At 36.8% G+C, this 26,939-nt stretch overlaps 4 protein-coding genes and 1 non-coding gene across 7 annotated transcripts; 1 reads left to right on the top strand and 4 right to left on the bottom strand.

Annotated features, from left to right (window-relative positions):
* Window positions 1-1,878: 1,878 nt before the first annotated feature.
* On the bottom strand, window positions 1,879-6,311 carry LOC137959174 (uncharacterized). The gene is made up of 7 exons (XM_068806522.1): window positions 6,086-6,311; window positions 5,440-5,539; window positions 5,231-5,351; window positions 4,120-4,241; window positions 3,865-3,986; window positions 2,624-2,783; window positions 1,879-2,297 (listed from the first exon to the last, which is right to left on the bottom strand). The coding sequence occupies exons 1-7, from the start codon at window positions 6,210-6,212 to the stop codon at window positions 2,183-2,185; spliced, it is 867 nt and encodes a 288-aa protein (XP_068662623.1). The 5' UTR covers window positions 6,213-6,311; the 3' UTR covers window positions 1,879-2,182.
* Window positions 6,312-8,107: 1,796 nt separating this feature from the next.
* On the bottom strand, window positions 8,108-12,523 carry LOC137959172 (chlorophyllide a oxygenase, chloroplastic-like). Its single transcript, XM_068806521.1, has 9 exons — window positions 12,433-12,523; window positions 12,090-12,335; window positions 11,058-11,162; window positions 10,630-10,896; window positions 10,398-10,545; window positions 10,058-10,242; window positions 9,852-9,964; window positions 9,339-9,633; window positions 8,108-8,756 (listed from the first exon to the last, which is right to left on the bottom strand). Exons 1-9 carry the CDS (start codon window positions 12,502-12,504, stop codon window positions 8,577-8,579), a joined length of 1,611 nt encoding a protein of 536 aa, XP_068662622.1. The 5' UTR covers window positions 12,505-12,523; the 3' UTR covers window positions 8,108-8,576.
* Window positions 12,524-15,120: 2,597 nt separating this feature from the next.
* LOC137959175 (uncharacterized) lies at window positions 15,121-19,495 on the top strand. 2 transcript variants are annotated; one of them, XM_068806524.1, is made up of 4 exons: window positions 15,121-15,544; window positions 17,757-18,034; window positions 18,860-18,931; window positions 19,109-19,495. In XM_068806524.1, exons 1-4 carry the CDS (start codon window positions 15,310-15,312, stop codon window positions 19,169-19,171), a joined length of 648 nt encoding a protein of 215 aa, XP_068662625.1. In that variant the 5' UTR covers window positions 15,121-15,309; the 3' UTR covers window positions 19,172-19,495. The 2 variants fall into 2 exon arrangements, with proteins under 2 accessions (XP_068662625.1, XP_068662624.1); XM_068806523.1 differs by having other exon boundaries at window positions 18,860-19,495.
* Window positions 19,496-19,721: 226 nt separating this feature from the next.
* On the bottom strand, window positions 19,722-19,793 carry TRNAQ-UUG (transfer RNA glutamine (anticodon UUG)). The gene has a single exon. It is a non-coding gene; the product is annotated as a tRNA-Gln (tRNA).
* Window positions 19,794-20,205: 412 nt separating this feature from the next.
* On the bottom strand, window positions 20,206-26,386 carry LOC137959170 (filament-like plant protein). 2 transcript variants are annotated; one of them, XM_068806519.1, is made up of 5 exons: window positions 26,249-26,386; window positions 25,143-25,338; window positions 22,801-23,050; window positions 20,812-22,277; window positions 20,206-20,666 (listed from the first exon to the last, which is right to left on the bottom strand). In XM_068806519.1, the coding sequence occupies exons 2-5, from the start codon at window positions 25,251-25,253 to the stop codon at window positions 20,307-20,309; spliced, it is 2,187 nt and encodes a 728-aa protein (XP_068662620.1). In that variant the 5' UTR covers window positions 25,254-25,338; window positions 26,249-26,386; the 3' UTR covers window positions 20,206-20,306. The 2 variants fall into 2 exon arrangements, with proteins under 2 accessions (XP_068662620.1, XP_068662619.1); XM_068806518.1 differs by lacking the exon at window positions 26,249-26,386 and having other exon boundaries at window positions 25,143-26,138.
* Window positions 26,387-26,939: the final 553 nt, after the last annotated feature.

The raw sequence follows: 26,939 nt of genomic DNA, 5'->3' as shown, positions 1-26,939 counted from the left end.
TATTACTTTTAATTAATTCTCTCACTGAAGAATTTTTCTATTAGAAAATTTTCATTTGGCCGGTTTTCTTGCATTTGTAGTACTGTAAGAACAAATGGAAAAATTAGATATGGTGTTTATATTTACTTTTAAAATAATTTTTTTATATATAATAAAAATATAAGCTTAAAAAGAAGAGGTAAGCTATCAAAGAGGAACTTTAGTATTTTTTGGTTTATTTTCCCTATATTTTCCTATTAGAGTAATAAAAAACTCATTTTCTTGTTCATTTTTAATCGGTTTTAAAGGTAAGAGGAATCAGAAAGAATCAAGAAGAAAAATTGCTGGGTCTCGAAAGGCACAAATGCCAATCACTCTCCATTAGGAAAACACTTCCATCCCAATTAATAGCATTGAAAGTAAAGTTTCTATGAAGGGAAACCCATTCCTAACAATCTCCCGGCTTCTCTCCTCCTTTTTCTCTCTCATTTCAAAACTTCTCAAACATTGATTTTAGTTCAAATCAGCCCTGTTTAATTGGTTCAATTTGCTTCTAACTTTCGTTTTCTTTTCCTCTTACCAAATCAAATTGAACAAAAAACGGAAGGCCAACCTACCCAGACACCATCTCTGGCTCTCCTCACCGATTTCATGAATTTATGATAGGATCAGCCCGGTGCCGTCAATTAGGTTTACGTCCGTCTCACCATTACTCTGATCTCCACTTCTCGCTCGCCCTTTAACAGCAATTATTCAAGACGCAGCCCCGTAGTGGCAAACGCTGCACGCTTCATATTCCAATCATAGAGATATACACACAGCGGGAGATGAAGATGACAACCGGGAATCGCCTTTGCAAAGCTTGTCGTTTATGATTCACGATCCATGTTCACCGGTATGTGAAGCCTTGTTGGGAATCAGTAACTGACATGGCTGTAAGAAACTGAGGAAGCACAAAAGCGATTTTACCTGCAAAGAGATCAATCGAATCTGAAGTTAATGGAGATCCGCTGTCGTAATTAATGGTAGAGTTAGCGATTGCCGTCAGTCAATCTATTGTTTCCATGCAGTGGACACAAACATCATCTACGAAGCTGATTGAACTGACATGGATGTAAGAAACTGAGGAAGCACAAAAGCGATTTTATCTGCAAAGAGATCAATCGAATCTGAAGTTAATGGAGAGCCGCTGTCGTAATTAATGGTAGAGTTAGCGATTGCCGTCAGTCAATCTATTGTTTCCATGCAATGGACACAAACATCATCTACGAAGCTGATTGATTTTTTTTAAAAAAAAAAATCATCAGAGAATGTTTCAAGTCTCAACCATAATAATCTGGAAGCGTGTTATTTAAGCAAATTTAAATTCAAGAGAGGATACTGCCTATCTTCATGGGTTGCAAACAGGAAACTACAACAGTTCCTTTTACCTTCAGGGATGTACTTAAACTCGAACCCGTTCGTATGCGTCAACGAATATTAGTCGGTGTTAAGTACATCCCTGTCCAGTGAACGCAAATCTGCTTCACACCATCACTGTAAGTATAATTCCATAGACGAGTTGGATTGTTAGAGAGTTGTGACTCCGTTGTTTCAACGTCCGTGTAGTTGCAGCTCAAAACTCTTAATTTCGTACCTTTCAGCATTCTTCCTTCTCTAAGAAATCCGCCGGGATCAATTAAGGACGTTTTATGCAACTACAAGATAGCGTGACCGTATTGTTCCATGCCCAAATACCAAAGAGAAGCTCAGAAATGTAGACTTCAGCAGAAAATACTCCATAAGATCAACAAGATTTTGTTTAGAACACAGAAAGTGGAGAAAAAAGAAGAAGAAGAAAAGTGAAAATGAAAACAAAGGAACTGTACTTTCAAATAGAGACAGACAAAACAAAACATATATAACAAAATACACCGGTTAAATCTCGTATTATATGTTTTAATGTGGATTACATGTACGCTACACCCCTTTCCCCTATGAGACTCAAAGCCCAATACCTCTCAAAAAAAAAAACCCCACCTGGCCATTCAATCCCGTGCATATATATAAACAACAAAAAATGGTCAATCTAAGTCAATCCATGTCCAACGAACATATATCAGCTTTTGACCATCACTGAAGGTACAACTCCATATATTTCATACATTTTATCCCACAAGTTTTTTTTTTTTTTTTTTGAGTAAAGATTTGTTATTAGAAAGATTTATTGTGTCTCCGTCGTTTTCACATCTGTGTAGTCGCAGCTCAAACTCTCTACTTCATACCTTCCTGCTTTCATCCTTCTCCAAGAAATCCGCCATATCTCAAGTAGGCTTTGCCTGGTTCATAGGTAAACTAGTATTTAAGACATTTCCAAATACAGCAAGCTTGACCCAAAATTTGCTTCAGAAAAGAATATGTGAGAAAAAAAGAAATAAATATTAAGGGAAAAAAGAAAGGACATGAGGGCTTTCTTTGACAACAGAAACCAATGAGGAGCATTCAAATGCAGACTTTAGCAGAAAGGACTCAACAAGATCAATAAAAGCAAACCGCACTTTAAACCCAACCTCTGATTTGTTTAAGATAAGTGGAATCTAAAGAGTATCGTAAGATAGTAAATGATACAAAAAATGAAGAGATATGGATCAAAAGGGAACTGTACCTTTCAGGTTGAATACTCCTCTTTGCAAGCATCAGTGTCAGAAAAACAGGAACCATTGCAGCACATAAATGTTTCAGGGTATGGCCACTAATAATATGGTGTGTCCATTCATATATTACTTTATCCGCTGCTTCCTCTATTTTAGCTAAAAGATAAAATCCTGCAAATGATAGAGTAGCACTACTAAAGGGATAAACAACAAAATTTGGCAGAAAACACTAGATACTTACACATCATAAATAAAAAAGTTATATCACAAGAAGAATGAGATAATGCAATACAGTTGATTTTTTTGGATGAAAATTTTGGTTAGGATTTTCAATTAAAAAAAGAAATGATTTGGACACGTATAATTAGATCCACCTGTGTGTAACTATACAGAAAAGAAAGCTTGTTTGAGTGTTTAAAGTTCAAGAAATTATTTGAGAATTCAAGAAAATTTTGTGATCGAAACAAAAGAGAAATTATATCAAGTTTTACGATACATTAGCATTGAAGACTACCAAAGTGTCACTCACTAACAAAAGGAAACAAATTTCTTAACATTTTCTGCATTTAACAAAACAATGGCTCCAAGTATGGTCAAAACTTAAAGGGAATACAACTCAAGGCAAGAGACAGCCAGGAAATGCAAAATATATATATGGAACCATATAAAGGTGAGATACAAGGTTATGTACTCCAAGCCGTCAATAAGCATGGCAGTTTCACTTCCTGTTTTTTGAATACAACATTCAGTGGTATGCAGACATCCTGAATCTGCTCAAAGAGAATAACTGAACTCCATACCAACAGTCTATTTAGAACATAAATAAACAACATTTCCTGAACCCCTTTTGACTAAGAGGGTGAATGTGGTCTTTTCCTTTCAGTTTTTGTCTATTTTCCTAAAACCATACACTAATTATTCATAAAAAAAAAAAAGTCAGAATTCGCAAGTCAGATACATAGAAGCACTAGCAATCACTAAGATTCTCCTCAGTAAGACAAAAAATGAAAACCAGTAAATCTTTCTTGACCAACACTTGTTTCTCTGGTGACAGAGTTGACAGCAAACTTACGGGAAAAAAACAAGGTGCAGACCTCTGACCAGAAAAAATATAGGTCTTCTGTTTCACTCTTTTATTAGATTTCTTTGGAATTACAACAAGGGCATATTGAGTCACTAGGGGAAAAACACATAAATTTTGAAGACAGAAACAGAGACAACAAATTTAGATAAGTTTGGTTCTAGAAGAAACCTGCTGCCCACAACCAGTACGATGAATGGGTATACATTGGAGGTAGTATGATAGCCATTACAGGTATAGCAATACAAGGAACAAATTGAATAACTGCATAGGGACGAAGATCGTCAAAGAACCTGCAACATCAAAAGAATGGACTGAATCTCACATCATTGAGATAACTGGCAGCTTATGTTTGTCAGTTTAAGCACTTGAGGTGCAAGAGGAGGGTAGAGAGAGAGAGAGAGAGGTATAAGTGGTGATGCTTGCCTCCAATATAGAATGCTTACAACACCGGCCAAGACAAGAGGTATAATTGATATGGTGCCAGCTTTCTCATCAATTCTTTCAATAACAAATAATGCCATGATTGACGTAAATGCAATAGTCATCTATCTCAAGGAAGCACAAATGTCAGATGCAAAAAAAGACAAACTGTACATAACTGTATTAACTCTGTGGAAGAGAAGAAATCAGCACTTAGGAAACAGCAAGAACAGGGATATTGAAGCCATAAGTTTCAAAAAACTATCAAAGTCATGCAGGTACAGAAACAAAAACTCGGACCTCTGCAACAAATAGGTAAATAGAAAATGAAGAAATGAACTTCTGGAAACATATTTGCAACCATCTGAAGCAAGTATAAGATAGTTTCTTCCAGCTACTTGCACAAGCAGCTGGGGTACTGTTCCAAGGGACTCAATTAGTTTAATCAATATAATTTCAAGGTTATACTGTTCGTGGAGGGACCTGATAATTACATCCTTCATTAGTACCATTTTTTTCTCTATATTCTTTACTTCAAAATTCATTGCCTCACCCAGCATCCATCTAAGTAAGCTGATTAGGACCAAAGATGTAGAAATCAAGTCTTATTTGTTATTCAATCATTGACCTATCCATATCATTTTTAAGCACAGCCATATGAATGTTACTTATTCTATCTATACTGATTCTTTTAGTGGTTTCAGTACCAGATCTTTTGCTGGGAATGTTAAATCCACAACCAATTTCATTGTCCAGAGTCTGTGTAACAAAGCTGTTTCATATTGGAATGAGGTAAATAATTACATTGAAGTGCACAATTTGTTGAAGATCACACGCATGCCCAAATACACGATTACTCTATTTATTTGATTCAATTTTCCTGTTATGGTGGTCAAATAAAACATTTGATTATTACATATAATAAAATGCTCAAAAATAAAAAAAAAAGTACCAAAAATGCACGATTTCCCTGTCCGGTCAAGGAGTTTAGCCAACACTGCTTTGGACAGATGCTTTACCATTTCACTTGAGGCATTCAAGAGGTCATGTGGTAAACATATTATCAGGAACATTGCAAGAAAATAACTTTTCTTTAGTGCATAGAGAAGCTCACCGGTAGACGATCCCAAACAAGGCGAGCATCATTCGGTTTGAGATGGTAATAGGAGGAACCAAAGGCAACAGCTGCTACCCCAACGAAAAAGCATGCCCAACCACAAATTTCACCTTGGAAGCTATTAAAATAGGGAAAAAAGGAATTTAATAATCAGGAAAAGCACATATGTCATAACCCTGATTCAAGCATCGGGTCTGAAAGCGTACCTCAGCTTAAAATAGTTCCTATGAAAACAAAGTATAAGACCTATGAGACCAACAATAAGAAACGGGAAATTTGAAACCACATTGAGCGTATTAGGTATGCCTGCAGAAAAGATTTAACAACAATATCAGAAAACCACGTAAAGAAGTGACAGCATGCAACAAATAGACAAAGGGCATATCAAATCCAACAACGGTTAAAGTAGTTGAACAGTGGACAGCCCATTACATACTGAAGTAAGACAAATGGAGGCATTTAGGTTTCTCAAGAGCTGCCGTAAAAGGTGAAGGAAAACATGGCTTTAATGTGCCCAGGACTGGAACATTCAGCTGAATTAAAAGAAAAAAGGAAAGGTCATTTGTCCAGTTCATCTCGTTTTAACGAGAAGAAAAAAAACAATCCACAGTCAAGTAAAAAATCCCAAATGTTTTGAAATAGGATATGGTGCAGAATAGAACTCTAAACGCGGAAAAAAAACGGCTCATCATTCTATTGACTTTGGTGATTGGCATGTAAAACCCTCATATCGCTCAACGCTCTAACATAAGAGCTCACAATGAACAGAGGATATCAATATAAAGAAACCGTCCAGTGAAACGACTGAAGAAAAAGAAAATTAAAACAGAGGGAAATTTTCAGAAGGATTACCGAAATATTCGCGCTTGTCCGCGAAATCGTGATATGCTTGTGACTGGGGAATCGCAGGAGTAACAATCATCAGCACCAGAAAGAGGACTGTGGCAGCTGCCCACGCAATGATCGTTCTTCTTTTCATTTTTCCCTCTTCCGATAGAAGAAAAATTAACAGATTGAATACCTAACCGAAGCAGAAGGTCCTGAACCATTTATGCAGATCAGGTGGTTCCAGGCGGTTTGGCAGCATAGCTGCAGCGACGTTCGGACTTCAAACTCCGAGACCAAAAAGAAGAAAGCGATCGAATAACGGGGCCCACTCAGAGCAGAGTCAGCAGCAGACGTGGGTAGCTCTGACTGCATGTCCATTCAAGAGGCAACCACTTCCTAGAGCAAAATAAATAAATAGTAAACAAGAATAATGAGAGTAAATTAAATATCTAAAAATATCTTTTAATAATTTTATTTAAATTTTTAATTTTATACTATATTTTTTATTTTCTGCTTCCTTTTAATTTATTTATTTTAAATAAATAAATAGTCTAATTTTTTTAGTGTTCTTACTTATTTTCAATCATTTAATTATTTTAAATATTTTTAGGGTTCAGGGAATATCTTATTTTTCTAATATTTATCTCTTATTTTAAATATTTTCATTTTTCCATTTTCATCCACCTCTTTGTTTTTATTAAATTTTGTTTCAATTTATTTTTTAATTTATGTTCTGTATCTTCTTCTTTTTTGCATCTTCTGGACATTAATTTCATTATTTTCTATTTAGTACATATTATTTATATATTTTTTTCTTTTGAACTATGTGGTTTTTTTATTGTTTCAAATTTATAAAAAAATGTGTTCACTTTATATTATTCTATTACTAATTAATTTTTTGAATATTTTTTGTTCCTCATTATATATTAATTTTTTCTTAATTTATATACTTAAATAATTTAATTAATTATGTATATTTATAATTTTTATATTAATTTGATTATTTACTATTAATTAATGTTTTCCTAAATATTTTTGTTTTCCATTTTTACATAGTTAATTTCCTGTCTTATTTTTTATTTTATTTTTTTCATTTTCTAATATATTTTTATTTCTTTTAAACTAATTAATTTTTTACTTAATTGAATTAATTTTATTAAATTATTTTAAATTCCCTCGTCTTCCTCCCACGGACTACAAAAGCCCTCTTCTTTACTCCCCGAGGTCCTTTCGTTCCGCCCGAGTAGGCTATTTATTATATTTATTAAATTTTATTACTATATTAAAATAGATATTTAAGTTTGGTAAATAAAATATAGTTACAATATACATTTCATCAATTGATTAATTTCAATTTTGTGAAAATATATTATTAATTAATACTACGCCATATTACGTTTTTAATAAAATAATTCTTTATTTACTCATTATATATATTTTTTATTTTATGATATTAGTGATTTAATAGTGGTAATATTACGTACAAATATATAGTGTATTAAAGTTATGATTAGATCAATTTTTCCTCTTAAATTATTTATTTTTAGGTTATAGTATATCATATGTTATTAATAAATTAATAGCTAAACATATTACTTTTATTTTTGTTATTTATAATGTTATTTATTTATTACTTATAATTAATCATATGCGTATTTTATTGGCTCACGTAATTACCGTATTAATGCACAATAACATATCTAATTTAATTAATAAATATATTAATATATTTAAATTATACATTAAATGAGTTATTCTTGTAGTAATAATAATTGTTTTACCTAATTTGGGGTTCAAAGATTATGTTGTAATTATAAGTGTATTGTACAGGTTTAGGAGTTCTCTTGTTTTTTATGTTTTTCTAATGAGTGGGCACTATTCACTAGAAACTGTTTTCCTGTACATAAAGGCGTTAACACTAACACCAAATGCGAAAATGATCTTTATGTACATAACTGACATGATCTTCATGTTAAACATGAACTTGAACTTCAAAAATCCATTTGAGGGACTAACCCTCTCTTAGTATCATCCGTTGCGCAAAGATTTATTTCAGAGCAGGGTGCCCAGATTGCAATGATACTTAAAATCTCACATTAGAATTACACGATACCTCAAGTATCCACAAAGAAAGATCAAAAACCAGTTTCTTCACGGCATTTGGAAATGTATACTCTACAACATGTTACACAGGAGTGAACTACGGAAATCTTCTCCTGAAATGGGTAAAAACAAATAGGAAGAGAAAAAAAGAAATTTTAAATCATACCTGTACACAAACAATCAGGACGGACAAAGCCATTGCAATGCCTAGCAATTCCCCTAACGTACAGAGTTTATTTTACAGGGCATGAGAGACCATCTTCCTCCATTTAGTATCAACAAGGTTCAGCCTGAACTTTTGCATGATAGGCTACCCAAAAATTCAAATTTATCTCAACGCTTCTGTTTGGACCGGTCCATTATAGTGCTTTTGCAAGGATTTTGGAAGTATAGCGGATGAAGCTTAACCCGTTCAAGGACTTGATGAAGATTTACTGTAGGGTAACTGCTTACCTCCTTGTTCGATTGCATCTCTCCATTGTCTGTATCTTACTCCAAGCTTATCATAAGAAACAGGCCAGTTCCAAACATTTGCTCCATTAATCATTCGCTCTTGTTGACCAACCACAAGCCGTAAATCCTCATTCAAGACCTGTCTCCAGAATGCAGAGCAAGAAGCCACGAAATCATTAACAAAACTGAAGGAAAAGAAGCATTTGCAACTTCTTTATTGTCACAAAGTATGACTATCATCTTCTGAAAAGCTCTACAAATAAATAGAACATGCTGAGACCAATGAGCCAACAGAAACCGTTGCTTCAAATCAAATATTAACGATATAGTAATAAAATTCATCAAAAAAGGGAACACTTCATAATTCAAGAAAAGGGAAACTACTGGAAGCATAACCGGTACAGTAAAACCGTGCTGCTTATCAATGCTTAGAATTACTTCCACTGACACAGATCTAACAAGAACTAGGAACCTAGGTCAGCCAATTTTATGGTCTACACAGAAAAATAAGACAAAAGACTTGCTTGCATCTGGCCTCTACATCAAAAAAACCTGTTTAGAAGGCCAGTATGACAATATATTTCAGACAGCACTTTGTGCTCTCTTTGCTGCTAAAAATCTTACCTAAAATGTTGTTTGAGTTACTTCTAACATTTGCACATTAAATTAGTTGGGAATGAAAATGGTGTAGAGAAGGTTGAGGTGAGCTCAATATTTTTACCTGCTCAGCAAAATACCTCCACAGGATGTGCATAAAAGGTATATGCTGCAATATCGGGGCAAAGTCCAGAGACATTCTATACAGCAGCCTCGTCTTGTTTCTAGACGAAGGTAGGCACACATGAAGCTGATGCAGATGTGTTGAACATTGGCTGGTATTCTGGCCTTCCAGTTTTCCAGGCTTTGAGATACCAATAGTCGAGAGAACCATACAAGGAGGCCGGAACTCCATATCAATAGGGTAGGGGTCCCAGTAACCTTGAAGGCCAGATGTAGGAGTCAAGAATTTCACCAAGCTGGAAATCCAATAAGTGCCAAAATAAATAAAATATTCTCAACTTTTTTGAAAGTTAGTTGAACCATCCCAACTTGATGAAAATTGCAATTACTATGTACTAGTATTTAAGTGCAAGGCATGTATTTTAAAGAAAATATCATGCAGAATCAGATCATAGGCTAATCAGCCCTACAGATCAATAAAAAATATTTTAGAACTGGAATAATTAAGGCAAACCTTGGTACTGTCCAACCCTTTGCAAAAGTGGAAGTGTGTGTAAAAGGAGCATGAGCAAGGTCCAGCAAATTATCTAGAAGAAGCCCATGTTCAACTGGCAGTTCCATAACAATCTACATGACAAATCGAAGTAAGTGACAGTTAAGTATATTATTTACTTCAAAACTACTACAGAGACATCAAGAGTAAAGAAAATGCATTGCTACCTCAGCATGGATTTTGAACCCCTCAGGAGGTTGAAGTGATGGAATATCAGCCATTGGAGGTGCATCACCAGGCCAGATCCAGATCATGCCTTCTTTCTCAAAGCATGATAATGAACGTATTTTGACATTATGCAACCGAGTTGATGGCATTTTCTCACATTTTCCATCAGTTGAGTACTCCCAGCCTGACAGAATTTCACTGAACTCATAAAATTTCAAATAGTAGACCACAACTTAACTTTTATGTGCCCCATTGGAGACCAATCATGATCTTTTTATTAAGGGCAGGAGTTCAATTCATGAACAAAATTTCAAACTGCAAGCTTATTGATATACTAACCATGATATGGACATTGTATCCGGCCCTCATTAACTGAGCCAAGATGCAGAGGACATGCTCTATGCGCACATGTATTCTGTACACAACCGGGTTTTCCATCCTTTCCACGAAATAGTACCCAGGGCTCCTCAAAGCAGTCTATAGGAATCTGTGAAGAAGAAGTAGGCTACATTATACACATCAATGTATTAGAACCTTATCTTATCCAGTTACAAAATAAACATTGTCTTACCATGGTGTCATCCTTTAGATCATTTGAGAATGCCACAGGATACCAAAAGTTCTTCAAGTTAGGATGGTAAGGTTGGGTGGGGCCTGACACGTTTAAACTTTTTCGAGGAGTTTTTGGTTTTAAAGTGTCTTTAGAAGATGAAGTGCTTGGAGGAGATTGGTCAGATTCATGTACATTGGGGTCTTGTAATAGTCTATCATTAACTAAGGTTTCCATGTAAGCAAGCTTGTCTAAGGCAGTTTCAACCCTTGCTTCAGATATGTGAACCTGTCACAAAAACAAATAGGTCAGAGATTTGTTTCTTAATCACCATTTTATAGTCCTAGTTAAGGAACTGTTGGTAAAGTGTGGCTCCCATAGAAACAATTGAATCAATCAGTATGATGTATTAAGAGAGAAAGGATTATTCAACTGAAATGCAAGCAAACCTGTCTATGAGCTTGAGCCAACTCTCCTTGTAACTCGGCAAGCTCTTTTTTCATGGTACCAATTGATTTGTAATCGCGAGCTAAAGGATTGAGAACCTCCACCACCTGCAAAATAGCAGTTAGAAAGATACATACAAACAAGCAACCATGACTGAAGTCAAATCATAGAAAAGTTATTTATTTTTGTGATTATGTCATGGTAAAAGTATCACCCAAATAAACAAAACAAAGTCGTAATAAGAAATTAATTTGTTGATTCATCTAAAAAAATTGTACGGTGAAAGAGCACATCTTGAAATCAAGTATGAAAGATGAAGAATAAATGCCAAAGACTGAGTAGACCACTTTGCCGGCAGTCATCTCATTCAGTTGAACCATCCAATACTCAACAGACCCAACCTGAAAATTTTGCATGAATAATCCAAACATCTTAAATAATAAGCAATTGTCACATATGAACTCTTATGAGTTCAGCAAAGCGGCCATCACGAAGACAGCTAGAGCATCCATTAACGATTACTCTTGACTGAATGATATTAACTGAAGCACAAAAAAAAAAAAAAAATGACTCTATTCAGAACCTTTTTCATCCAGTAACTGTTTCATGAGGTTTTCCGCAGTCAAAGGAGATTGGAGCCAAGCTAATTTTTTCTTTCGCTCAAATTGTTTATTCTGCACAACCGAGATTGCATGCTCCGTGTCTCTTATCCATCATAGAGCCAACGGATCCATCTTCAAACCAAGCATGTGAAGCAGTCTGAACATTTGTCCGGTAAAAAAAAAAAAAAAAGTGGAAAATGCAGAGAGAGTTGCAACAGTTGGGCTACTAAGAAGCCCAGAAACTTCAGACAACTGATAGAAGCAGTATTTAGGAAATCCATTCACTTACGCGGCATCCGTTCCAGATCAACATTCATGCAGAATCAGGAGCCAGCTCAACAAGGTTCAAGGCAACAGATAGCCCAAGGGAACCCCTTTAATAGCACCAATACAGAGTTCAATTTCAACAATAGCGAGTCATAAAAGATGTACCTTCTCATGAAGAAGCATGATGGTGAGTAGATCCTGACGAGCTCTCCAATCACAGTATTGGATATCAAACCTCGCCACCTCAATCGCTTGATACACATCCAAGAACTTGCCCTTACTCTGCGGAACTCTAAGCCCGGGGTCCTCCACATCAAATAAGGGACCCCATCCACTTAAACTCTTCTTCTCCAGACCTCCGCCTTCCTCTCCAAATATAGCAAAAACACCGAACCCTCCTTTAACAACACTCTGCAATTTACAAAACGAAAATGACCCAATTAGACAACCACCCGAACCAACCAAATAGATACTCCGCAGCGTCGATAAACGACAGTTCCGAGCTTACCTTCTTCGGATTTAATCTAATTTTCGACCGGAAGAGAGAGAACGGGAGAGAGAGAGTAGAAGAAGATGTCATGGCGTTGCCGTTCTCTGCAACAAAAAACAAGAAAGCAGAGGAGGAAAAAAAGGCGGTTTTATTACGTGAGTAGTATTTTATTTTCGTGGACGTCTTCAGGTGGAGACGATAAGAGGTTGGCGTTGGACGCGATCTCCACTGGCCTCCCAACGATTGCCACATGGAAACGTCCATTATGTTCGTGGCGGCTCGGCAGTCGGCTCTGCGGTCCCCACACGTTGGTTTGTGTCCGCAAGTATATTGCCACGTGGCAAAATATATCTTGCCAGATCGGATTGGACGATATCCCCTATCTGGTTTTCGGATTTGTTTTTTAAACCGTATTTCTGTTTTCAATAAATGAGTTTTGAGTGGAAATGGGCGCGAGAAATGGGCGGTTGAGATTGCGTGGAGAAGTCTAGAGAGAGATTATCGGGACCGGAAGGGACTTAGCGTATATCTCCTAAAATTATCTTCCAAAGCTTACGTTGGGTTTTCACAAGTTTAATAATTTTAACCGAGTTCGAGTTTTAATATTTATTTAAAACTTTTTAAAAAATACATGTCTCGAGTTGGAGCTCCAAAATACATTTAAAACTTTACAACAAATATATGTTAAATAAATTGTATATAAAATTATGCATATATTTTACATAAAATTGGGCATAAAGGTGGCATCGAATCCGACTGACTCTGAAATTTCCTACGTTCGAGCCAAGTTTGATTTAAATATTTTGAACTCGAGCTCGTGACCCTAGCCTCAAGCCTAAAATTGTAATCGAGCTTAAGCCTAATGATTTTAACCGAGTTCGAGCTCTATCTCTAGTCGAGTTAGAGCTTAACCTACATTTAATACTCTATATAAAATATATGTCAAATAAATTATATATAAAATTATGTATACATTACTTTCTTGTGTTAGTGTTTAATGTGTACAATAAAAAATTTAATGGAAAGTAGAGAATAATTTTATTAATGAAATACTATGATAGATTTAACTTTATTAAGATAATTTTATTTTATTTTTATTTAAAAAAAATATGATAAATAATTTATATTTTTTTAAAATAAATATATTAAATTAATTAAATTAAAAAATAATATACCTAAACAAAGACAATATCTAAATTATCACTCTTAAATGTTTATATTTAAAATACTCTTAAAAGTCATAAATATATCAAGTAAATAAATAGGGTATATTATTAATAAATTAAGATAGATTTTTGTTTCGTCTAAATTAATACATTAATTAAAAAAATAAAGATATTAATTTATTTAATTATAAAAAATATAATACTTAAACAAAAATATTTAGTCTATATACTTGATCAAATTCTTACTTTTATTATATATTAATGATCGTTTTTAAATTAATAATATAATATAATATTAAAAATTATTAATATTATAAATTAATAAAATAATATAACTATTTTCATTAAAATCTAACTAAATTAACTTAGTCTCAGCGTCGAGCGTGAGTAAAAGTGAAATTTTTTGAGCCACTTTGCCTATTGGAAACTGTATTGTACACTGCATCTCACCCCCGAAAATATTAAAGAAATAATTGTACATAAAAATTAGAAGCCGGAAGCTAGAGACCCTGTCTGTCGCCGAAGCAAGTACAAGTAGGGACGTGGAAGTTTCAAAGTTGCGCTGTACTGGAAGTCACAGGAGGAGTTACAGAGGAGTGTTCAACCCAAAGAACGGGCGACTTTCATCCTCTCCCGATGGTCACGAATATAACCACGAGGGTTATTTTCGAATTCCCTTCTGGATATATGACCCATTTCGCCAGGTCTCTTCATCATTTTCTCATCATCCTCCTCCTCAGCAGATGCTCCCATTATCAGCAACGCACCCAAAGATACAATGCCAATGCCGGCCACCGCGACGAACGCTACTTTCCCGACCATCCGCAAAATCTTCTTCTCCCTCTCTGCAACTGCGCGTAGTTGTCATCGGCGGACGGGAGGGGCTCGGCGGTGACGCGGGGGAGGAAGAATTTTTCCTCGCTCTTGCTCCCGCCCTTGGTCCCGCTCCCGGGGACCAAAGAAGACCAAAAGAGAAGTTCTGAGACTTTCTTGGGAGCAAAGATAGGATCAAACTCATGACAGAATCAGAATCGTAGGGTACATAGGAAGAATCACATGCCTCAGTGGTAGCCTCGATTTCCCAAGTTTGACTTGTTAGCTAATAAACAGATTAATTAATTGGTTAATAGTTGTTTTTATTTAATATTATTGTACGCCAATGGAATAAACAGTATCAATGGAAGTGTTTGCCAACGAAATAAACAGTATCAATGGGTCGGATTAGGATTACACAAACTCTAATATGAATTCACTTCTTTGTCATCTAATTCATGTAATTGTATTCGCTCTAATTCTTTCGAGATAAAAAATGTTGAATGAATAAAATAATTTAATGAAGCGCTCGGGATGCGTAAAAGTCAGAGGCGCCCCGGTGGCGTCAGCTAGTCCACGAGGCAAACCAGTTGCGGCCAGACTCGGACCGGTGGATCTTCGTATCTGTCTGAAACGCCGTGTCAGCAATCTGGATTCACGAGTGCGGAGCGCGTAATACTTTTGGCCCAAGCAGCTGGACGGCTGCCATCTCTCCGCTCTCCCTCCGTGTAATTCTGCGGAATCGCAAGAAAGGAGATAGCCAAGCATGGAAGGCACCTCTGAGTGAACGCGGCGTCATCTTGCTATATACTTTCTGAGCTCATGGAGCTGAGGACACTGCGGCAACGAAGGAAGAAGAAGTGGAAGTCTCTCAGCCTCCCACTGACAAATAGCGGTGATCGATTTATTTGTGCCCATGGCACGAGGAAGACAAGATACGGCAGTTTTCTTTTTCGCCACTCTCGTCTTGTGGTTCGTCTCGGTTGTGTTTGAGGTCGTCTTCAACAGAAGGAGGGAGCTCCTCGCTGTTGTTGCTGGCTGCTGCTTCTTCCAAATTGCTAATTGGATCATTCGGTTCTCGCTCTCCAGGGACCTTCTTTTTGTTAATACCAGTGTTTCTTTGCTTCATTCCACTATTACTTCTGTTTCCGGTACTGCTCTCTCCTGCTTTTTTTCTGGAATATTTTAATTTCTGACTTATATTAGGTCTATAGGACATATTTCGTTGATTATTTTATGTGGTTCATTGTTTCTGAATTATGCCTGCGTATGAGTTTGATCAGAATGTTTGCTGTTAGCTTCTTGTGGATTTTTTTTTTCTTTCTGTTGATGAATGTTTGATTTGTTTTTGTCTTCAGCTTATGAGCGTAGTTTCACTTCTTCTTAATAGATACACGAGTAGTGGGTACCAAGGAACACAGAGACCATAATGTTCTAAATTTTGCTCCAGGATGTCTTGAAGTAATCTTTTAGGAGGTTCAATTTAGGGATCCCGTTTTTAATTTGTTTTATGCAGTCATTTATCGGTGGATTGAGTCTGTTCTTCAATTGCCGCCCAGAGAGTTTTTTCAACGAGTGTATGCATGCTTAATCAATATTGTGGAAAAAAAGAAGAACTAAAGTGCTCTTGACTATTCTTTCGGTGGCAGTTTGGATTTCTCGTCCTTTCTTTTTTGTTCTTTTATTTTCTCAAGTTGTCTCATTTTGCTTGGGATGACCACTTGGGGTTTGTGATGACTTTCATCTTGCTTCTTAGTTTGTAACTGGTTATTGTGACACTTTCTCTTGTACAGATCTACTGATGCAACAAAAATCTCTATCACACATGAATTAATGAGTATAGAAATGAGACTTTCTGAGTTATTTGCATTTGCTTGAACTCCTTCCTGAACATGGTAGAATACCTATGAGATAATTAACGATTCTGTATCATTTTATCTTCATTTTAGTTGATATGCTTGGGTGACTTAACTTTCTCTTCATCGTCAGAAGTTGCAAATATATGTTGCAAATTCAATATACATGTTGAAGCTGGATTTGCAAATCGAACGCTTTAGCTTCATTCTCAAACCGATCCCAGTCTCTAACTTACTTTTCATGCTTTCTTATCTTCATTTTGTTTTATTATTTTTTTTTCTCTGGGTTGAAGGATCTGAACATGGAGCCCAAGTGCCTTCATTGTCATGTTTATTTTCCTATCACTGATAGATTATATGGGTTGTTGAATCAATTTAGAGTGCCTACTCTCTTGTTAACCCATTGATTTATGTGTATCTCGAGCTATCTTTTACTCCAACAGCCCTTCATGATGATGATGGGAAACCGCCGGTTGGGTTGGTCCAACCAAGAAAGGCAAGGGAGTTTTGGACCAGTAGGACAGATGTCCGCCCCTGCATGAAGAAGTTGTGAGATGGGTGTTAGACATTCCAGAATGGACCCCTATTTAAAGCCCAGACCTGATTCGATCATACACGATTGAGTTGTGAAAACTTCTAGATTGGTATCCTACATCTGAACTGAATACTTTCTGGTTAAAGGATCTCTTTCTAGTTGCTTTGGAACAATTAGGAGATTCTCTGGGAGTAATCAAACTAAAGTGTGAAAACCATAGCTTGTTCCCTGGCTTGTAAAGGATGTCTGGATAGATTGCCTTCCTAGCAATACCTAGTGCGTTTTGCATCGTTCTATCTTCTTCTTTTTTGTCAAAGGCCTTGAAGTGTGAAAGCCTTTGTTAAGTGGCTCTTCCTCATCCTAGTGGGAGGTGGCAACACCTTTATGCTGCAAATTCTTTACTTCCATGAGGGTATGGTATTCTTCCTTATTCATATTTTTGTATGCGTATCACAGTGGTTAGTTGGCATTTGATGGTTCCTATACTTTTCTTTTTCACGATGACCCTACGGCCTACAACATTTCTGCGACTAGGCCGAAGCCTTTACCAAGACCATCTGCAAATAATAAATAAAGAAAATGTTTCAAGAAAAAGAAACAAAAAGGGTCTGGATAGATGGAGATAGATCTGATCCAGATAGTACCTTATCTGGTCCAAATCTTATGCATTTACAGCCTAGATCGCAATGGTCCATAATCTGCTCTAGGACGGTAGCAAATTGGTGTTTCAGCTAATATATTTTGGACAATGGATGCAGCCATGTAGATCAATCTGTAATGTTGATGATATATTTCAGTTGTGTCACCCAATGCATATTGGTTTATCACTTCATTTTTATGGGTTTATGGTATAAGAGTTATGGCATGATCTGCATTTTAGAACTACTATTTAACCTTTTTCTTCTTTTGTGTTATAAACCATTTCTTCTTCTCTTTTCCACTGCCTAAAACTAGTCTTTGGATTTCTTGCAGTGGTTCTTGTTCTAGTAAATCAATGGATGAGAAGTGGTCTGACCAACATGTTTGATCACTCACAGTTATTTAGTGGCAATTGGCCTGGCGCATACACTGCCTTATGTTTCTCATGCGGTTACTTTGCTTATGACCAATTGGATATGATACATTACCATCTGTATAGTGGCTGGATTCCTTCCATTCTTGCTCACCATTTGATATTATTGGTTTGCTTCACCCTTGCTTTGTATCGAAATGTCACCGTCAACTATCTTGTTCTCACGCTTGTCTGTGAGGTATGTTGAATCTTTTTCTTCAAACTCTATTCGCTTAAATGTTACAGAAAAAAGAACAAAAGGAAATTGAAAAGAACAAAATTAAGATGTTTCTCCATGTGTGTTTGTTGTTACTTATGTGTATGTTTTGATCTGCTTTAACCCCATGGAATCTTCTAAACACAAAGTACAAAAAAAGTATCCAAGTTTCCATCTTTAATATTTTGTAATGTATTTTTTCGTCAAATGCAAATTCCATAGTGACCTATATTGCTTGATTATAGTTAAAGCTATCAATGGACAAATCTGAATTCACTATTAACTAACTGCTTGTTCCAAATATAGATGTGAATGTATATCCGATGAATATTCCTGTCAGTTTAGGAACATGTCAGGTCCAATTTATACTATTCAAGTATGCAAGTCTCTACATATATGTGTTAAACGAAAAGTTAGAAACTGTAGCCAGTGACAGCCTAAATTGAGATAATGGTTTGCCATGTCTCAAAGAAAATAGGTGGCCAGACAGGATAACAAAGTTCTCTTTCTCTTTCTCTCTCTCTTCATCAGAAAATGCTGCAGTATCTTTTGCGTTGCATCACTTCTTCCTACTTGCTTACTACGATGATAATGCATCATTTGTGGATCCAATCTGGATTGATACCCAGACGAACTGAAACCAGTTCCAGATCCAACCTACTTGCAGTTGACCAAAGTTGATTGTGCTAACCTGACTGTAATCCTTGAGTTTTTTCTTGAATAGTGCTCTATATATCATTATCATCTTCTTGGTGTCTCTACTGATTATGCATCTTTAGTGAGAATAATCTCTTCTTTGATTCACAGATGCACTCTATCTTTCTGCACGTAAGAAAAGTGCGTCGCATGGCTGGAGTTTGTGATGCAGAGAGTAAAATAGTGAGAATTGAATGGATCCTGAATTGGATTACCTTCTTTTTTGCGCGACTTGGATGCCATATATTCATAACTTACAAACTAATCATAGATGCCTTGAAATTTGGAAGTGGTGTTGAGCTCCCACTTGCCTTATTTGGCATGGCAGGCATGAACTTACTTAACTTGTTTCTCGGGCAGGATCTCTTTAAAGCATACAGGAGAGAAAATCTCAGCACGCATGGGGTCCGGAAGAAAGATTGATAGGTAGTTCCACTCGTATATATCGAAATCTCTTTTTTATATGCAATATTGTGCAAAGAAATTTATGGTAGCTTTTACGTGACAGATGTTATCCTGTTATATATGTTGGACTGAGAATATGTGTAGCTTATTTCATTCAGTAATGTTGGTTTATTGTTATATGGAGCTCTTGACTATGTTGAAATGCTGGTTTGTTAACCATCTTAGGCTGTGCTCAGCAGCACAGCAAGTGGAGAGAAGAGCAAACGAAAGAAATAAGATTTCTACTCATGTTTGGGAGAGAAGAGAAAAGTGCTCTGTGAATGGTCAATTCATTTTCAAATTCATAGCTCCGACAAAGATAGACCCTTCTCTCAAGCTGTTTTTCCTTTCGTTCTCGTACCAAATGCTCCATTTGTAGATCTCAGTTATATCCAAATTCTGTAGAAGACAGCAGAAGGCTGACAAGGCCTATTTATGTTCAGTTCAGTAACGAACATTGCCAAGTGATAATAGATAGATATCAGGTCTACTTTCATCATACTGCAAAAAATGCCTGAGAGAAAAAGACAGGTCCTACCGGGAGTCGAACCCAGGTCGCTGGATTCAAAGTCCAGAGTGCTAACCACTACACCATAGAACCTTCGGTAAAACAATTCTCAGAGTTAACAATATATTTATTAAGTTCGACACGACACTAGATCATCTTTTCACCTTTTCTTAAAAGAGAGCAGCAAAGTAAAAACTCTCTAAGTCGCCATTGCGGTTGAAAGCAACTAATAGAAGCAGAGAGGAGGAGGAAGAAACCGACAAGCAGAAGAAAAGAAAACGCGCCTGGCGTTGATTGCCGCAGAAAGGACACAGATACCATTTTTATCATTAAAACTAAAGAAGATAAAAAAAAAAAAAAAAGGGAACTCTAATCACCCAAACCATCTACCCTCTTTAGCTTCCTGTGCTTGTAGTCTCCTGTAGTCCTGTTTACGTTTGAAATATTCCGACAATGCAGACTAGATTCCGAACTTTATCACGTTACACTTTGTAGTAGATTGTGATTATAAGCCAAACACCCATCAATTCAGCTTTAATCAGAGCATCAAGACCAACAAATAGTTGGCACTTGTCCAAATAAGGTTTTCACAAGAAATTTTACTCTTCAAAGATTTTCAACTTGAACGCTAGTTCTACTCCGAGAAAACAACTTCCCAATCCCATTTCTAGCTTTCTCTACACCATGATTTCCAGAGGACGATGAGGATGAAGATGAAGGCGGGGAGTCTTCTTTCCCATTCTGTGAGGGGCCAGGCCCACCAACTAGTTTTGGGATTCCAAAACTGGAATGTGATACTTTCGTTTCTGCACCTCTGTGTGCCAGTGATAGGCCATTGAGCTCTGGCATTTCAGGATCAAGCAAGAAGTCTTCCAGGCTTGCTAGTGATTTCAGTTGTCGCCCGAGAGAAGCTATTGTCTTCTGACACTCAGCGAGCTTTCCAGCTGCCACAGCAAGCTCCTTCTCCTGAATACATACACAAAGTTACGAATGACCATCACATGTATAAAACGCTCATGATAAAGTTGATTTAGCCATAGAATCCTTTCATCAAATGAATGAAACTTAACATTAAAAGAACCCAAAGATATAACTGGGAAAGAAGTGTAACCTGTTTTAACTTTAATTCACCATTTGCAGTAGCTACCAAACGAGTCTCAGCCTCCCTTTTCCTTGAAATCTCTTTTTCTAGATTTTGATACTTTGCCTTAATTTCTGCGGACAAGGTCTTCTCTAGTTGAACGTCCATCTGCAGATTCTGACACTCACTCTTGATTTCTTCAGATAGTGCCTTCTCACGTTCAAGCTCAGCCTCCAAATGCTCATACTTGGCCTTGATTGCTGCTGACAATGTTCTCTCCTGTTCGATATCCATCTCTAGGGAGCCTACCTTTGCTCTGAGCACCTGAACCTCAGCATCTGCTGCTTCAAGCTGTAACTGAACCATCTTTCTGCTTGTATTCACACCCTCAACTTCCTTCTCACTAGCCTGCTTCAAATCCTTAATTAGATCCAGCTCTTTTTGCAACCCCACTATCTGCTCCTCAGCTTCAACTAATTGAGTTCTTGATTTCTCGAGCTGATCATGAGTTTCATCTAAAGCCCTCCCTAGATCTGCTTTCTCCACTTCCAACCTTTGCAGTTTCTCTTCCAGTTCAACAGCTCTTTGAACCACAGCTTCTAATTCAGATCTAGAAGGGCTGCTGTTCCTAGGACTCTGCTGCTTAGTAGCGCATCCTTCCTCCTCATGCAAGTTCCCTTCTTGTGCCTCAGGTAGAGCCACCAACCTCTCCATTTCTAAGAAATCATCCATAAGGCCGAACTCTGAGGAAGAGGCTGTCAGGTTTTTGTTGCTTGCCTTTTCACTTCTGAATTGATCAAGCCCAACAATAAGAGCTGAAGCCCAAGAATCCGAGCAGCTTGGTTCACACTCATTCAATTCCACATTACCCATTTTGCAAATGTCTGTTTCAAGTTGGTTCAACCGGTCACCACAATCTGAATGACTATCAGTAAGAGACTCCACATAAGCAGAAGACACATGCCTCTGCTCATTACCAGATGAAGAAGCCTTACGTGCCAAGGCTCTCTGTCTTCGGCACTCAGCTTCAAGCTTGACCACCTTCTTTATGCTCTCTAGATGCTGCTTACTAGCCGTTTCAGCTGCATGGGTGCTCAGATCTCTTTCCAAAGTCTTAATCTTGAGTTCTTCAGATTGCAAAAGGAGCTCAAGTTTAAGGGCCGAATTCTCTTTCTCTGCTTCCTCAAGCTTAGACATGAGGTCAAGATCAAGAGAAGATGAAGAGGCTTCAGCTTTTGCAGCCGCAAGCTGAGTCTGGAGTCCACTGAGTTGCGTTTCCAAATCTAGTTTCAGATATTCAAATTCCTGCACTTTATTTGCAATGGCTTCACGAATCTTCAGCTCTTGCTCCTCTCTTGCATGCCTAAGCTGTCTCACACATTCCTTGAGGGCCCCATCAAGATGGCAAATGCGTTCTTCTAGAGCATTATTCTTCTGGACTGTAGCTTCGAGTTGCTGTTTTAAAATCGCAGCTTCCTTTTCCACCTTCTCCCAACCTAGAAGAGTTACATCCAACAAAAAATAAGAAAAGGCATTAAATAATAATTCATATGTTGCCCCCACAGTTAAGGAGAAAAAAGAAGATTTCCCCCAATTTAAGGAACAGCAGAGAGAACTATGCATCCAAACTGCAACTGCAATCTGGGCTATTACATGGGTGACTCATTCCCTATGGTTTAGGATCCATTTGATCAATCTGAAGACTCATATCAGTATATGCATCAGCCCGATGTGAAATCAAAGGGTCTTCACAGATTGATAGACCCAACCATTCTTCAAGACCTCTTACTGTTTTTGACAGACCCAACCATTCTGTTTATCCTGTTGGAAGCAAAATAGTATGATGGCCAACCGACATCATCCAGCCTTCATGATTTTCAAGCAACAAAACAACCCCATGGTTAAAGGTGGTCCAGTGCAATTCATAAACTAAAGAACTTTCATCAAGTGCAATCATATGCTACACCAATCTGGCCATCAATTCATTGTGAACAAAGAGTAACAGGTTGAACTATATACCTGTAACAGCTTCTTCAGCGACCTTGGCATGTTGTTTGACTAAATCTTCTTTTGCCCTTATGTTCAGAAGAGCAGCAGATAGTTTCTCCGTCAATGTCTTCTCAGCATCTGATAGTTTTTCCATCAAAGGCTTCTCACTGTCTGAAAGCTTCTCATATGAATTTTTATCACTCTCATTGGCATCACTGCCCGAAGGACTTGATGAAACTTCTGGTGATTGAGCCTGATTAGGAGAAGCCCTCAATGCTTCCTGCATCACCAATCAATGATTCCTAAAGAGATCAATACAAAATTAAATTAAACCCCACAACCCAAGGACAAGGGTTATACGGTAATACCTTCCTTTTAAACACAATATCAAATAAATCTTGAAGAGCCAGGTTCCTTTGTTATAAAGAGAATTGTGGATGCAAGTTACTAATGCTTGCAAGGCATGCACCTCTAGTATTTGTGTTACCTCATGACTCTTTTCCCATTTTGACAAGGGGAACAAAAAACAAAATTATGTTTCAGACTTGATGCTTAGCTAGATAATAGGAAAGATAGTTCATAAAATGCAATAGATGAATCAGAAGGTAATTATGTTGATTCATTATCTAAACCTCATTTCCTAGGTAAAGAACAATTTAAGCCCTTGAATTTGGACAGGAATCAGAAATCCTCTCAAACATATAAAATGATTAAAAAGTGCAAAGACCGATGAATTGCACCTAATAGTCAGTTCCATCTTTTTATTTTTTGAGAGTCAACCAATTTTAGAAAATACCATTTAAACAAACAGAATTTGAGACAGATTTGTGGCTGCTATTTATACATTTGCGCATTTGAATAGCAAATCACATTAACTTAGCCAGCATGAGGAACCGCAGTTCATATTTTCTGTAACATCTGTGCAAATGTATTCTTAGTTTAAATGTCCAATATATACCAAAACACTAGAAAGCCCAAAACTTAAATTCTTTATATTCACAATACGACCGATGGCCATTTGGTCTAGTGGTATTCTTCTTACATTAGGTGCGTCAGGTCGCGAGTTCGAATCGCGGCACGCCCCTCTCTCAAAAAAAAAAAAAAAAACAATACCACAACAGCTAACTGAATATTCCTGCTTGGATTTTAATAGATCAACATTGCACCAAAACATGATAGTTCGACCCAAACAAGAGAAGATTCAAGCATTTGACTTGAGTATGAAACTTCGCTGTGGTTTAGCTTCAAGGGTGGATATTGCTAGTTTGGGGTTCTTCATGTCAGTAAAATGACACCTTGTATAGTGTTTGTTATATGCAAGACCAGATACTAGCTTCAGTAAGACCAAAAAATGGGTTAGATCTAAGCTGCTCAGGATTCATGATGATTTATTATCTTACTGGTTTTTCTTTTAAAATGTTACATATGTAAAATATGAGTTGTGAGGCCCATCCTTTGCTTCCGAGGCACTATGAGAATCTAATAACAACTAGCTAACACTAACAATGTTGACAATCAAAACCCTGAGCCAACTATGTTGGAATACTTGACCTCAATTTTCCTCCATTCTGCTCAATGATTCCTTCTTCTTTTTTTTTTTTTTAGTTTTTCTCATCATCTTCAACGCATGTGATGTTCAGCTTTGCTCTATATCATGTCACGAAAGAAAAATTATGACAATGAGAATAATAGCAAACTGTGAATAAATAAAAGAATAAAATAAGTTTATTTCCAATGAAGTTAATATTCTCATGTTGGAAGAATCAAAATTAAGTTTGCATTTTTTCCTTCTTTCATCTCAGGTAAGTTCACAAATGACGAGTAGTGGTTTATCCAACAGTCATAAAAAGTATATCCTGGAAATGAGAAGATACTTAACAAGATTAGCTTTGACCCCAGTAATCAACATTGGAATGGATAAGTTGTACAATGGTTTAAGATCTTTGGATGAAGTGTTTCTAGTTCCAGTTGACATTTAAGAAAACCCAAAATCTGGTAGGAACAAAATGTAGGTTCAAAAATTCTGACCTCAGACTGAAGTTTTAAGTTGTGTCAACCACCAAAATGGCAGGGAACTTTTGGTTTCAGAGACAGCAGAAGCTTAATAAGATATGCGAATCCTCCATGGCGGGGTGAATCACAACTAATAACATAAACTTCATGATATTTCCGATGTTTACGAACACAGAAAAACATCGAAAACAAACAAAACAGAAAAATATAAAAATAAATAAATATATCAAAGTGTAAAGATCTGCACCATCTCAAAATCACTGAAAAAGGACAAAAGCTGAAACATGAACTACAACAAGCAAAGAGAAACATGCATGAACGGACCAAAGCAATGGTAAAAGCCGAAAATGAAATTTCACCTGTTCATCGGAGAATCTCTCCGATAGCGAAGAAACTGATCCGGAGCTTTCTGTCTCACCCGGACTCTTCTCGGACGATTTCCTTCTCCACAGCCAACTCCTACGATCCATGTTGCGGAAACTTGAAGACGTAGACTATTCAAAATGATTCCATCTGCACAATACGGCAGCCTTGCTTCTCGGAATGTCACAGTGACTGGCCAGACAACCACAAGAGCTGGGAGAATAAGAAGCGACACCCACAAGAAAACAATTGAACCCAAAATGGAACCCTAGAAAACACCAAGTGCAGAAGCCATTGATGATTATCTTGCAACTACAACTGTGTTGAAAAGGACTATTCTTTTTCTCTGCTTTGCTTCAAATACAAACCAACCAAACTTCAACGAAATCTAACCTTTTTTAAAATACCACAAAAATGATTATACAAAACCAAAACATTAAAGATAAAAGCAAACGGAAATTTGGAAGATAGAACGTACGTTTCAAATCACCAGCAGAAGAAAATGCTGAGATAAGCACAAAGGAGGTACAAAAGCCCAAATCAAGTGACCAAACTAACGACGAAAAAGAAAAAGAAAAGAAAAACAGAAAAAAAGAAAGAGAGAGAATAAAAGAATGACTATTATAAAACTCGTACAGAGAAAAATCCGCTAAAACCCATAACGATTTGCATCAAGTATAAAATGCCAAAAAATGTTCACAACCCATCACCGTAAAACCCCACATTTCCAACAATCAACAGGTAGAAAGATAATAAGAGATAGCAAACCCGGAGAAATTAGGCACGGACTAAAAAACTGAAACCGGTAAAACCCAAAAATCGATAACACCCATTAGAGAAAAAACCCCAGAAACAAAAGGAATTTAAGGAACGACTGTAGAAGCTAAACCCAAGTTTTAAAACCCAAAAAATAAAAAAAATAGAAAAGAACAGCCATGTCATATACAGATGGAAGACAACATTGGCTGAACCAAAGGCAACAAATATCCGTATTATAAAGTTAAAAAATGGGGAAAGTCTTAAAGAATGGCGGAGAATCCGAATCATGCAAGTACAGATTTGCTAGGAATTGAAGAGGAGAGAGAGAAAATGTAATGTTTACCTCGGGGTTAATTTAACAGAGAGTTGAGAGAGAGGAGTGCATGTGAGGGGTGTATGCGAGTGAGAGCTCTTTTTCAGCTTTTGCGTGAGTTGGGGCCATCATTTTCAAATGGGTCTGCCCTTGTTCCCGCCCACGGACGACGACCTTCCCTTCTTCCCATTATTTTTTTATTTCTAACTTTTCCCCCGCAGATGTCTCTAGTCGCTACTCGACATGTCCGTCTCTTCTCTCCCTCGCTTTTTTCTGATCTGAAATCATTTTTAAAGTCTTCCTCTTTCTAAAACTTTGGCCCTTTCCTTGATTATGATGCCCATGATTTTGGCTTCCCTAGAATTTTGAGATGGACACTTGTTGAAATCACGCATCAGCCACATGCCCTTTTCTTTTTCCAGAAATTTGAAGTGTTTTTTTTTTCTGCTTTTTGGCATAACATAATTTCTTAGTTGAGACGAAACTACAGAAAAAAATCAGACCCTCGAAGTCGTCGTAACCTTGTCAAACCTAAAATGAAGCCCAATACTTGAGATACGATTGAGAGGTTATATACGATGCATTCATATGGGAGAGAAGGGTCTCGTTTGCCAGAGGATATTGATTCAACCATTTTGCTCTACGGATTCAAATTTTACAGTGGGTAGTGTTACATAGGGATAACAGAGAGGACGAGTTAAGCTTACACGTTTACACGACT

Source organism: Aristolochia californica, unplaced genomic scaffold, assembly GCF_029961685.1.
Source record: "Aristolochia californica isolate CCGP_79_NKW_82.1479 unplaced genomic scaffold, dmAriCali1.0.hap1 SCAF_3, whole genome shotgun sequence".
NCBI lineage: Eukaryota > Viridiplantae > Streptophyta > Magnoliopsida > Piperales > Aristolochiaceae > Aristolochia > Aristolochia californica.
Note: the sequence above shows the minus strand (reverse complement) of the source record. Positions and strands in the feature narration are given on the sequence as shown.

Coding starts and splice junctions, on each gene's coding strand:
- LOC137959174 (XM_068806522.1), bottom strand. CDS start 6,212: ATGAAAAGAAGAACGATCATTGCGTGGGCAGCTGCCACAGTCCTCTTT. Junction 5,540..6,085: donor GGACAAGCGCGAATATTTCG/GTAATCCTTCTG, acceptor TCTTTTCTGCAG/GCATACCTAATACGCTCAAT. Junction 2,784..3,864: donor GTACTGGTTGTGGGCAGCAG/GTTTCTTCTAGA, acceptor TATCATTTGCAG/GATTTTATCTTTTAGCTAAA.
- LOC137959172 (XM_068806521.1), bottom strand. CDS start 12,504: ATGACATCTTCTTCTACTCTCTCTCTCCCGTTCTCTCTCTTCCGGTCG. Junction 10,243..10,397: donor GATACAATGTCCATATCATG/GTTAGTATATCA, acceptor AAATTCTGTCAG/GCTGGGAGTACTCAACTGAT. Junction 8,757..9,338: donor GGAGGTATTTTGCTGAGCAG/GTAAAAATATTG, acceptor TTCTGGAGACAG/GTCTTGAATGAGGATTTACG.
- LOC137959175 (XM_068806523.1), top strand. CDS start 15,310: ATGGCACGAGGAAGACAAGATACGGCAGTTTTCTTTTTCGCCACTCTC. Junction 15,545..17,756: donor CACTATTACTTCTGTTTCCG/GTACTGCTCTCT, acceptor GATTTCTTGCAG/TGGTTCTTGTTCTAGTAAAT. Junction 18,035..18,859: donor TTCTCACGCTTGTCTGTGAG/GTATGTTGAATC, acceptor TTTGATTCACAG/ATGCACTCTATCTTTCTGCA.
- LOC137959170 (XM_068806519.1), bottom strand. CDS start 25,253: ATGGATCGTAGGAGTTGGCTGTGGAGAAGGAAATCGTCCGAGAAGAGT. Junction 22,278..22,800: donor CGCTGAAGAAGCTGTTACAG/GTATATAGTTCA, acceptor TAACTCTTCTAG/GTTGGGAGAAGGTGGAAAAG. Junction 20,667..20,811: donor GTGAATTAAAGTTAAAACAG/GTTACACTTCTT, acceptor GTATGTATTCAG/GAGAAGGAGCTTGCTGTGGC.